The sequence below is a fragment of the Rattus rattus genome, chromosome 2 (assembly GCF_011064425.1).
Source record: "Rattus rattus isolate New Zealand chromosome 2, Rrattus_CSIRO_v1, whole genome shotgun sequence".
Lineage (NCBI taxonomy): Eukaryota > Metazoa > Chordata > Mammalia > Rodentia > Muridae > Rattus > Rattus rattus.
In genome coordinates, this window is record NC_046155.1 from 58,463,935 (window position 1) to 58,476,443 (window position 12,509).

Below are 12,509 nucleotides of genomic sequence, written 5' to 3' on the forward strand. Positions count from 1 at the left end.
CTGTAATATCAGTCTGCAGAGTAGAATACTCATGTATCAAACCATGAAGTGGTTACAATGCTACTGTAACACCAGTCTGCAGAGTAGAATACTCATGTATCAAACCATGAAGTGGTTACAATGCTACTGTAACACCAGTCTGCAGAGTAGAATACTCATATATCAAACCATGAAGTGGTTACAATGCTACTGTAACACCAGTCTGCAGAGTAGAATACTCATGTATCAAACCAAGTAGTTACAATGCTACTGTAACACCAGTCTGCAGAGTAGAATACTCATGTATCAAACCATGAAGTAGTTACAATGCTACTGTAACACCAGTCTGCAGAGTAGAATACTCACGTATCAAACCATGAAGTGGTTACAATGCTACTGTAACATCAGTCTGCAGAGTAGAATACTCATGTATCAAACCATGAAGTAGTTACCTGGCAAGGCCTGGCACTCTTGCTGCCGCTGATCCCACTGGCAATTCAAGTTCAGTGAACAGCTTTTACAACTTGTAAGTTTGTTACAAATTTGCTCATTTCTTATGTGACATTTAGTGTAGTTTCTGACAGACTAAAAAATTGAAAGATAAAATATGTTATTTTTCAACAATTGAACAGCAAGGATTCACACACGTTTAACACCCCCCCCATGGAACTTTAAAATGTACTTTTATCTCCAAACCCAATCTATCAAATCATAATTTCTCTTAATTATTCCATCATTTACTGAATTAAATTTAGCTTGAATTTGCTGCCCTGCATGGTAAACTGCAGTGCAACCTAGCAGGTAAGCGACACATAATGATGGGAACATTCCTTAAAGACACTGTCTGAGGCGACCAGAGAAATCAAGTTTAGCCATCAGAGCATGCTATTGATAAGACCGTATTGTGGAAGGGAAATGCCACTGTGACCAACTAAGCTGTTTCCAATCCTTTCACTTGGATTCCCGTCACTATCTTACAGCTGACTGTTTGGCTTTTATGGCTTTTGTTGACCTCGGGGCAGCAGGGAGGAGTTCTCAGTCTCTAATGGATCAGGTCCTAGCCGACTCACAGATGTTGTTTGCTTGTTTTTATTTGTTTGGTTCTTTTGCATAAATAAACTCTACTGAGTTTTGTTCGTCCTCATTTTTTTTCATTTGAGATGGTAAACTATTGTTACTAGAACTGTAATAAGTTCCTAAAATCAGAGAATCCTGAGAAATTAAGTACTTTGAAATTTGAAACAGGAACTAATGAGAATTTTTTAGTGAATCTGAAAACCAATGTCTGACAGAGCAGAGGCGTGAATTCATTCTCACTACTGACATGAGACGATTCCAGTCCCAAGAAGCTATCGTGAAGATGAGGTTGAAATAAGTAGTAAAACAGATTCAAATCTATTAACAAAATGCAAAGAAGATTTATTTTAGAATACGTCAAACTAATAATGGATTTAACTACTTGATGTCTCTGTTATTCTTTCTTCATGGAGGTTACAAAGAAAACTGCAGTGTTACTTTTTTTTTCAATCTTACTACATCATAAAACCATATTTCAACTAATTCTGGCAATGAAACGTTACTGGCTGAGGATGAATAAAGAAGGGTATAGTTACCTTCATATCCTATCTTACATACACCTAGGTTGAGCTACTTCACAGAAAATTACCACTATCTATGATTTTAAAACTACATCCTGTATACAGACCTTAAAACTGGGGCTCGAGACATTCATATGCCTCTATCAGAAAAATCCTGGAAGGAACTTAATTGTACATTGTGAGCAACACACCAATCCTGTGATCGTCAATAAAGAGAATTGCTTTTATCTGACTTTCTCCCATAGGTCAGGCTGACACTAATTTTCAGTCACTAAGGCTAAAATTTAAAGTTAACATATAACTATCTCATATTATCTAACTTTAGCAACCATCCAAAAGTATTTACTGATAAAATATTACTCCCCCCCCCCGCTTTATAAAATGCTCTACGGCAGCTGAGATGGTTCAGACAGTCAAACGACCTAAGTTGGATCCCCAGAATGCATGAAGAGGAATTAAAGAACAGATCCTGCACACTGTCCGCTGGCCGACAGGCATGAGCTCACACACACATGGACATTCTAGTTAAGATTTCTACTCCTTTGATAAAAATACATGGCCAAGAGCATCTTGTGGAAGAAGGGGTCTATGCCAGCTTACACATCCCTATCACAGCCCACGCGAAAGGAAGGCAGGGCAGGAACCTGGAGCAGGAACTGAAGACCATGGAGGAACATTGCTTACTGGCTTGTTCCTCATAGCTTGTTCGGCCTGTTTACTTACAGTGGCCCAGAACAACCATCCCCAGGGTGGTGACACCCACAGTGAGCTGGACCTTCCCACACCAATCATGAAGATACACTACAGGCTGTCCCACAAGCTAGTCAGCTGGGGACATTTTCTCCTTTGAGGTTCCCCCTTCCAAAATGATGCCAGCTTGTTTAACACAAAACCAGCCAGCACAGGTAAACAAATATTTGAAAAGCATTATCGTCACTTCCAAGACAAAACAGTTCATTTCTTGTCTGTGTATGCATACGTGTGTGCGTCTGTGCATATGTGCATGTGTGTGCGTGTGTGTGTATCTGTGTATGCGTGTGTGTGTGTGTGTGTGTGTGTGTGTGTGTGTGTGTGTGCTTTACATGTTGCGCATATGTTGTGGTCAGAGGACAAGCCCAGATCCTGCCCTTGCTGTCCACCTTGTTTGAGGCAGTCTCTTTGTTGTTGAGTGTTGTACATAGCAAAGCAGTCGGCCCTGCATGCTTCCAGGAAGTCTCCTGTCTCACGCCCACTCTAAGCCTCTAACCACGGGGATTAAAGTTGCATGCGATCTTGCTGACTTTGCATGAGTTCTTGGGGTTTAGTGGAGGTCCTCACACTTACCCACTAAGCCATCTCCTGACCCAAATATTAATTTCTCTAGGGAATATTACATTTATTATGTGATAACAGATAAAATGTACCCACATATAATGTTTAACTTGCTCATCCTGAAAAAAGGAAAAAAACCTCAAACACATTTTTGTAAATGGTTGAGTTACTCAACCACCACATCTCCTTTCGGGGCAGGTAAACTCACTCAATGTCAGCTTTTCTTATTCAAAGTATTTTTTCATATGGCGCATAAATTCTAGCATTATTCTACATGACCGGTAGAGTAGGATTTAAAGCACTTGCCAAACAACTAAAAAGAAATAAATTTGCTTTACTTATTGAATCCATAAATCTAAGAAAATGGCAAGAGAAGTGACTGAACATGTTGGAGTCAGAATAGAAAAAAAGGCGACTTTGTGCAAACACTCAGAACAGTGGTCACATCAGAGCTGATGAGGCCGCTGCTCCCCATAAACACCCCCCTCATTGATGAGAATAACAGGAGAGGAAATTCTATTTTAATCACATCGAGCACCCAGGAATCAGTGGTGGAATACAGTGGAATATTACTCCGAATTACACCAGCATTGTTCACCTAATGGGCCAGACGCACATTAGCAACCAGGCAATGAAGAGGAACTGTAACTGTTCCAGTCGCTGATCTATTTAGTCATGAATTCAAAACGTAAATCCATGAAAAGCAAACAGATTTCTGACCCATTAGAGCACAAACATGCAACTTGCAATAAATATGGCTGAACAATGAAATAGGATATCTGACTAAATTTCCGTGAACTTTAAGGTGCCCATTAGCATTCAGCTTGGCTTAATCACCAGACACTCTGATGAGACTGCCCAAAAAATACATTACAGCAGGATTGTAAGTTATGGGACAGCACCATCTGTTCACTTAGGCCATGGATCCAAGTCCTTCCTGGCTCGCACACCGTCAGAAATAAAAGAAAAGCAAAGGACACATTTTAAGATGACTGCTTGAGAGCAGTTTACATTGCTTAAGTTTTCAGATGCAAGTATAATTACCAAAACACACACATATCCACAAATCTGAGCGCCTTCTATGGACTGTTTGTATCCCCACACTCACATGCTGGTGACCAGTGCCAGGTGAGCCTGTGCGAGAGGGCACTGAGGTGCACTTCAGTCTCAGTGGAGCCTCAGTGGTGGAGCCTTCACGCACAGGAGGCTGCGTTAGAACACAGCCCGAGAAGAAATGGCCTATGAACCGCAACGTGGGTCCTCTGAGCTGTCAATGCTCAGAACCTGAGATCCCCAACCTTCAAAACTTTGGGAAATAAATCCTTGTTTCTTATAAATCATACAGTTCATTTACATTGCTTCGTTGCGACAACTAGAGCCAATTAAAATAATGTCTAAATAAAAACTAATTCAAAGTTATCAAAGAGTTAGAATAAATTTTTCTTGAAATTTTTAAAAAGTGGTTTTCTACATTTTAATTATGTGATACCTAATCGCATGTGTCAATTTGACCAGGACACAGGTGTGTACACTGTCCTGTCTGTGAAGGTGTCCATTTGAGAGTAGCATTTGCATGAGCTGACTGATGGCCATTCCCCAATGCAGACAGACAGTACCCTGTTGGCTGACAGCCGCACAACACAAACTCAGGAGAGTAAGGACTGCTGTCTAACCCCTGCACTTGGCTGGGGCTCACCTCTGACTCCCTGCACGTGGCTGGGGCTCGCCTGGGTGGTACTAGCAGCTCGTAGGCCACTGAACTTCTGAAATTTATCATACTTTCTTGTGTGTTCAGCTTACAGGTAACAGACATATCAAGGAGACTTTTCAGAATCATGCAAACAAGTCCTTAAAATCCTGAGTGTATTCCTTTAAAGAACGCTAACCATAACCAGACCTTTACATTGTGTCTTAGTTTACTAAATTTTTATTTCCAATAAAATAATTTCTCTTCTCTGAGTAGTACATATCTAAAATACAACTTAAAATTTCTAAGTATAGACAATGTTAAAACCCAAACCTTTAGTAGTATATCTTGTCATTGATTTCTGTTTTTTTTTTTTTCTTTTTTCGAGCTGGGGACCGAACCCAGGGGCCTTAAAGCTTGCCATAGGCAAGCGCTCTACCACTGAGCTAAATCCCCAACCCCCTTGTCATTGATTTCTATAACTGAAAATTATGTGTTAGTAAAATATTATAAGAGCAAAGGGTTCAATGCACTGAGTCAATAAGTAAAATTCCCTCTATGTTTTATCATTTTATAAAACTCTCACAACTTAAATATGCTCAAGTATCATTGGTTGTAACATGCTATAAGATAAATGTTCACCGTTTCAAACCATAAATACTAATTTTAAAGTGTTTTCAATAGTTTTGGTTTGTCCAAAGTAGTAGTCCAACGATATTGATATTTTGGTTGCTGGGAATTGAACTCAGGACCTCTGGAAGAGCATTCTGTGCTCTTAACCTCTGAGCCATTTCTCCAGCCCAGATGTTGATATTTTATGCCAGAAAAGCATTGGTTGTATGTACCGGTGTGTGTGGGAGGCTGTGGCATGTACTAGTGTGGGAGGCCGTTCCGTGTACTGAGTGCTTAGCCTCTGCACACCAATGTGAACAGGAGCCCCATGGTCGTGCTAATCAAACTGTTGCTAAAGGTCAGCTGCAAAACAGAATTGCCTTCTGTCAGCAGTAAGTGATCTAAAGATAGAGAAGGGAGAACCGGGGTTACCGATGCTGTGGTAAAACGTAAAATTAAGTGTGCAAACCACAGGCCAACAGGAGCACAGCTGACGTGCCTGTCAGGCATCCCGCAGGTAATCTTGGTATCTCTCTACATAACACACATTGGTCCCATCAGCGCCATAAAGACCTTTCAAAGACAGCACTAAAGATGGAGTCTCCGCTAAACAGATGAGACCTGACAGCCTCACTCATGGAGTACATGAACGAAGACTGCCAGTTACAAAACAGAATACAGACTGGCACTTCTACCCAGCAAAGCTGCAGACCAGCTAACGGCAATGTGCCAAGATGTGACTGGTTCCTTGTGTGTTTCCTTTCTCTGAATGTGCTGAGACATGGCCTCTCTCTATGTAACTCTCTCTCTCTCCTGGAACTCACTGTGAAGACCAGCCGCCCCTGAACCCTCAGAGACCTCGATGGAGTGAAGGCATGGGCCGCCGTGCTCCAGCAGATCCCGACACACGTTCTATCTGTGTGTCTGTGAAGTCTCCCCTTTGCATCCGTGCCGTCCCGCCGACCCTACATACGAACCGCGCTGCAGTTGCTGCTGGCTGAGATGCACCTCTTGTCGTCACACCACTGGCACCCGTTTGTGTTGGCTGTGCAGCTGGCACAGTCTGCATATCTGTAACATCTGTCATCAGAAGCGGCTGCAACACACGCGGGAGAGAACACTCAGGGCTCAAAGGAAACGCCATGGTTCTGAATTCACATTTATAGTTACCTGCTTAAGGGTCGATAGCAGGTCTCTTACCCCAAAAGAAAGTTTCAGTAGCAAAATAAGTATTAGGCCAACTTTGTGGTTCACATTTACAGGACACATTTTTTTAATTTATTCATTTAGAAAAAGGAGCTTACCAACAGCACACGTCCCATAAAATACAATAACAAATACTTGGATTTTATGGCTCTAAAGATATTAGAGATGCAATGCGACACAGAAGGCAAACTTGAAAGGTTTATTAGTTGCAGCAGCAAAATCTACAAAGCCCTCACCCAGCTGAACTGTGACTGTCACACAAATCGTAACTACAAGTCCTGGCTGATCATCTTTCCTAACTCTCTCTCTCCAACACATCAGAATAGAGTACGGCACGCCCACGAAAAGCTGCACAGATTCACAATGGGCATGGGGTGTGTAGAGTTTGGGACCGCCAACTGTTAATCCTGCTGTGGGATATTTTTATATGTAAATTCATTACAATCAGATCATTTTTGTTCCAAAACAGAAAAGCAGCTCTATAATGTGGTTCTGCAGCAATTCGGGAAGAAAACAGCAAACGTAAAATATCTTACTTCTTTATTTCTTTAAAGTAAACAATATTGCTGAGAAATGATGTATTTAAAATCATTTAACTGCCCTATAAAAAGAAGCTGCAGATAAAACATCCTCATACAAAACTAAAACTGGAAGCATCAAGGAAAATAAATAATTAACTGCTGCTAGTTTAACTGTCAGACTCCATAGTGGGAGTATCTTCAATTTCTAAAACTGAACCTCGTATAAGCAAGGTCAGTCCACTTTTAAATACACAGAGAAGCTGTGAAGCGGAATGGAGGGGCCGCCTCACCTGTCCTGGGCGGGCACTTGGCTCTCAGGAGATGTGCGTTCCCGGACTCCCAGGACTCGCAGTGACTCTTATTCCAAACACACTTTATCCCTGGACCAGCGTTTCTGCAGAGTTCTTCGTCCCGGAAAGCTTTGCAACTTGGAGGCTTATACACAAGGATGTCATTAAGGAGTACACTAGAAAATCCACCAAATATATACATTGACCTGGGGAAACATGAGAGACAATAGTATACCTTAGCAGAAGGAGGAGGGGCCTGGAAAACTGGTGTAAAAGCAAACAGGTTTAACACCTATTCACCGTGCTGGTGCTCAACCTTTCCTTAAAATCATCTTTCCTCTGACATACACCATGATGTGAAAAGCCCAGATCAACTATTTCAAGATTTTTCGTGACAATTTTTCAGATAAAATCTGAAATACAGCATAGATCTTAATGTTTTGTGGAAGCATTAAGTTTCCGGAAATGTTTATTACTAAGGGAAGAAAGAAACAAGAACGTAACATTCCTTTATCAGAAAAAGCACTGCCATCTTAATAAAGTAAACAATGTTTAAAGAAATGCATTTACAATCATAAAACAGTAACATTTAATTATATATTATGGTAATATATGAATGTTTACGTACACTTTAGAATAGCTGTCTAGATTTATCATTTTTTCTATACTGGCTGGGGGATTTTGTTTGGTGATGTTTGTTTTGGTGTGTTGTGTTTGACGAAAGTCTCCAAATGTCCCCCTTTCCCAGCCTTGAACTCACGACCCTTCTGTTTCAGGACTGACCGCAGAGTTGCAGAATTCAGAGGTAAGACGGTGAGAAGTTACTCTTGTAAAGAAAGAGTGAGCCAAGGCGTGAAGACTTCCACACCCAGGTCTGTACTGGAGCCCTCACAACCCCAAGGTGTCCACCTCTGTCAGTGACCGTTCTTGCATGCCCTCAAAACAACACAAACTGGTCCACCATGCTTCAAGAACACTTTGTATATTAAACAAACAAAAAAATAAAAATCAAACCCCATTTTCACGATGAAGCTGGGGCGGGGATTCAGACGAATCTGTTGCTATTTTTTAAGTCAATTTGTGTCAGTTACAATGTTTCATGGTGAATAACAATTCATTGTGGGCTAGAGGAGGAAATAACTGGGAGATTCTGAAGTAAACATTTCAAGCACCCCCTTCTGGGGAGAGCAGGCCCTACACACCTCGCCTGGGCAGCACACCTGAGCTGACCCTGGTGGTAAAGGACACAGGTGAGCTGGCCCTGAGGTGTGAGCATGAAAATGCCAGTCGTGCTCCTTGTCTGTCCTGTGGTGGGATGAGATCACCTCCCCTCCCTTTTGCCCTCACCACCTGCAATGATCAGGAGAGCTGTCCCTGCCCTCACCTGCCGCAGCACCCAGAGGTGCCCGCCCTGCACCTCCCCTGGGCAGCACAGGAAGGCTGACCTTGATGGGGGAGGGTGGGGAAGGGGGTCACGACTGAGCCAGCCGCAAGGGTACGAGCATGGTAGAGCTGGCCCTGCAACTTATCTGCCATGCTGTGACATCAGCAAGGGAGAGAAGGCCTCCCTTCCCCTTCCCTCCCCTCCCCCTTTGCCAACTACAGCTGCCCCTGACCCTTACCTGCTGCAGCACTTGGGAGAGTAGGTCCTGCACCGCGACTGGGCAGCACAGTAGAGCTAGCTATGGACATGGGGTTTTCAGGTGAGCCAGCCCCAAGGGCATGAAAATGGGAGAGCAGTCTCTGCCCCATGCTGGCATTTGGTGGGTCAGCATTTGATGGGTCAGCCAGGGCAGGTATACGCCAATGGCAGGGTATAGGAAAGCCAGCAGATGGGCCAGCTCAGCTACCTCCCAGACCCAGATCCAAGGCTTTGAACTGGCCCTCCCCAACAGCTACCCCATCTATGAACTGTTGGAGTGCATAAAGGGGCTGGTCCTATAGATTCAAAAGGACAGGACCTCCACGACACAGGGCAGCACAGGATTTCTGAGAGGAGTCCCAGTGAGGATCCAGTACTGATAATGTGTACCAGACCAATGAGTCATTGCAATAAGTGTAGACAGGGAGTATACTGTGGGACCCACTGACACACTACAGATTCCACGAGATTTTCTCTGTTGTGTAAGAAGTCACAAGGGTGGAGGAGGGCAGGTACAAGGGGAGGGGGAGATGAGTGGGATTGGGGTATATGATGTAAGATTTACAAAGAGCCAAAATAACTTTTTAAAAATCAAAAGACTGGAGTCAGAATTCTGGAATTTTGGTTTCTTTTAAAAACACAGAAATATAAGAATCTGTTTTTGTTTTAACCCCAGGTGTGGGGATGTGGAATGCTGCTTCAGATTGTCCACAGCAGCTGACTATGTTTTACCTCATGCTCTAGCAGAGGCATGGTTTTGCCAGCCTCAGACAGTGTCTGAGATTGTGTGATGTTTGGAATTCTGGGAACTTTTCAAAGGGTATAAATGCTAAGGGCCCCCGAGAGGGGAAGGTTGGCCGTGAACTCGACTGCAGCAGGTCGCATACTTCCAGTACAGACAGCCTACAGAATGAGAACTCCTATCAGACTACAGAATGAGAGCTCCTATCAGACTACAGAACGAGAACTCCTATCAGACTACAGAACGAGAGCTCCTATCAGACTACAGAACGAGAGCTCCTATCAGACTACAGAACGAGAACTCCTATCAGACTACAGAACGAGAGCTCCTATCAGACTACAGAACGAGAGCTCATATCAGATTACAGAACGAGAGCTCCTATCAGATTACAGAACGAGAGCTCCTATCAGACTATAGAATGAGAACTCCTATCAGACTACAGAACGAGAGCTCCTATCAGACTACAGAATGAGAACTCCTATCAGACTACAGAACGAGAGCTCCTATCAGACTACAGAATGAGAGCTCCTATCAGACTACAGAATGAGAGCTCCTATCAGACTACAGAATGAGAGCTCCTATCAGACTACAGAATGAGAGCTCCTTCAGCCTACAGAATGAGAGCTCCTTCAACCTACAGAATGAGAGCTCCTATCAGACTACAGAATGAGAACTCCTATCAAAATGAATGAAGCAGATATGGAAACTTAAAAGACTGTAATGAAATCCTATACTCCAATTTCCAAAAGACACACAGGTATTAAGTATAGGAAGCTCAATAACAGACATCAGGGTCCACACATGTGGTCAATGGCAGAACTGCAGTGGGAACCTGACTTTCCGTCTCTCTGTGTAGCAAGGGGAGGCTACAGAACAAACACTAAGCCACTAGGAAGCTTCAGGCTTAGCTCAGCACCCGAATCCTGGAGGATAAGGCTAGCAAACCAGAACCATTGAGGAAGAAGGTATAACACCCAGTGCCACTGACAGTCAACAATAAGCCACATGGAATTCAGACTGAAGGAAAGCTGCAAGGACACGTGTTCTAAGATGGCTGATGCGGCCTACCCATTGATGACGACTGCAGAATGTCCAAATCGGTTGACATCTCTGTGGAGATTTGGTTTGGGCAACGTCTTCCATTCATCACAAGCTAGAAAAAAAAAAAGAAATAAGAGCTGTAAGAAATTCAAATGAAATAGAAAATAATCACTGACGAAATTAGAGACGGAATACTTAAACTCAGAAGAAAAGATGATTAATTTCCCATTATCTGTAGCTTAGTATCATTAATCAACTACCATAAGTCTTCCAATAAAAACAACTCAAAATTTTCACCGATAACTTGAAGTGTCTGAGAATTAACAAGAGTGAATGAAATTGTATCGGTTGTGTGTGGAGATAATCCACTGACTGATCTCTACTGAATACATCAAAAATCACATAGTAAAGCCCCTGAATGTCACTACAGGGCACACCTGTAAACGATATCAGTTGTTACCTGCACGCATATGGGAGTAAGCTGGACGCATAATGTCCACCAATAGAATGTCCAAAGGAAAATTATAAGATAACACTGAAATGGCTTTAATGATATAATGTTTCAAGAAAACTGCTTTTATTTGATGTTGGAAAGAATACTTCAGTTTTACAAAAGCCTGGATTTAAAAACTGTTTAAACAACAAAAATAATTCAGTTATACAAACAACATGGAGAGAAAATGGTTAAAGAAAAACTATCCTGTATTTGAGAAGGAGATGGGGAAGAACACAGGAGCTGGAGGGGTGGGAATGCTACAAATCCCTGGGGACAGGCTTAGGATACTTTATTACCTCCCAATTTCTTAAGCGTGTCCTGTCAAAAGCAGGTGCTGGCATTTAGTTTAATTGTATTAAGCTTTTGAAAATACTGTTTTATTAACCTTGGAAATCCACAAAAATAGTAAATAGAACTAATTATAAAGGTTAAGATTATAATAAATTAACATACTTTCTTACCCATATAATTGTGACTATAACACAAACAGTAAAGAGCTTTAACTCAATATTCTTACTAAAAATGATCAAAGGATTTATAAAATCCAAAATCATAGTTCATAAACTGAGGCTGGGATACTGAAAGCAGTAAAATACATGCCAACTTGTATTTCCCAAAGAATATTCCAAGAACACAAACGGAACCAAAAACAGAGTATTTAGTCTGTAGAGCTCTCAAGGTGACCAAAAGAGCCGCCTGATAACTCAGAAATGAGAATAAAAGCCAAACAATTTTATTTAAGTGTTTTTGCTTTATCCACAGAAACAGTGTCCACGGGAGGCCTAACAGCACTCCTACAAGTCAATACTCTGCAGATTACAATTGTTTGTAGTATGTGTGTGTGTGTGTGTGTGTGTGTGTGTGTGTGTTTGTGTACATGTGCACTGTATATGAATGTGTGTGTACACACAGACATGTTGTATGTGTTTGCAGGTTATTTTACACAGGTTTTTCTTTGCAGTTCAACTGCATGCCCTAGGGAGGCTGGCCCAGATGTGGTGGACCCTCCTGTCTCCATCTCCCGCCTCACCTTAGCCACGCTATAATCACAGACTGGTTCTGGAAAGTCAAGCTCAGGTCCGAAGGCTTATACTTTACCTCCTAAGACATCGTCCCAGTCCTGGAGGTTACATTTTTTAAATCTATGACAAAGACCTGTGACTGCCAATTTTATGTGTTATGGTTAATTTAAGAAATGTGCATAATGTGCATTTACCAATATAAATTATATAAAATCACTTTCAAAGTGGTGTTTGCCTCCGTAACTTGAAAAGGCTTTACAAGGATTCAGTGAGTTTGCTAGAGAATTGTCTTGGGTTATCAAACGTACTGGAGGTTAAGCAGCAGCTTAAGGTTTGTCAGAAACCGTTTGTCTCTCTGTCAC

At 42.1% G+C, this 12,509-nt stretch overlaps 1 protein-coding gene across 2 annotated transcripts in view; it reads right to left on the reverse strand.

The window, feature by feature from the left end:
- Atrnl1 (attractin like 1) overlaps positions 1 to 12,509 on the reverse strand; it is a 540,190-nt gene that overhangs the window by 460,787 nt on the left and 66,894 nt on the right. The window contains exons 11-14 of one of the 2 annotated variants that reach the window (XM_032892246.1): positions 10,657 to 10,741; positions 7,205 to 7,410; positions 6,165 to 6,283; positions 432 to 564 (exon numbers count right to left, since the gene is read on the reverse strand). In XM_032892246.1, the coding sequence (XP_032748137.1) occupies positions 432 to 564; positions 6,165 to 6,283; positions 7,205 to 7,410; positions 10,657 to 10,741 (543 nt within the window). Of the gene's footprint in view, positions 1 to 431; positions 565 to 6,164; positions 6,284 to 7,204; positions 7,411 to 10,656; positions 10,742 to 12,509 lie in introns of those variants that run through there. The other variant, XM_032892245.1, reaches the window with a different exon arrangement.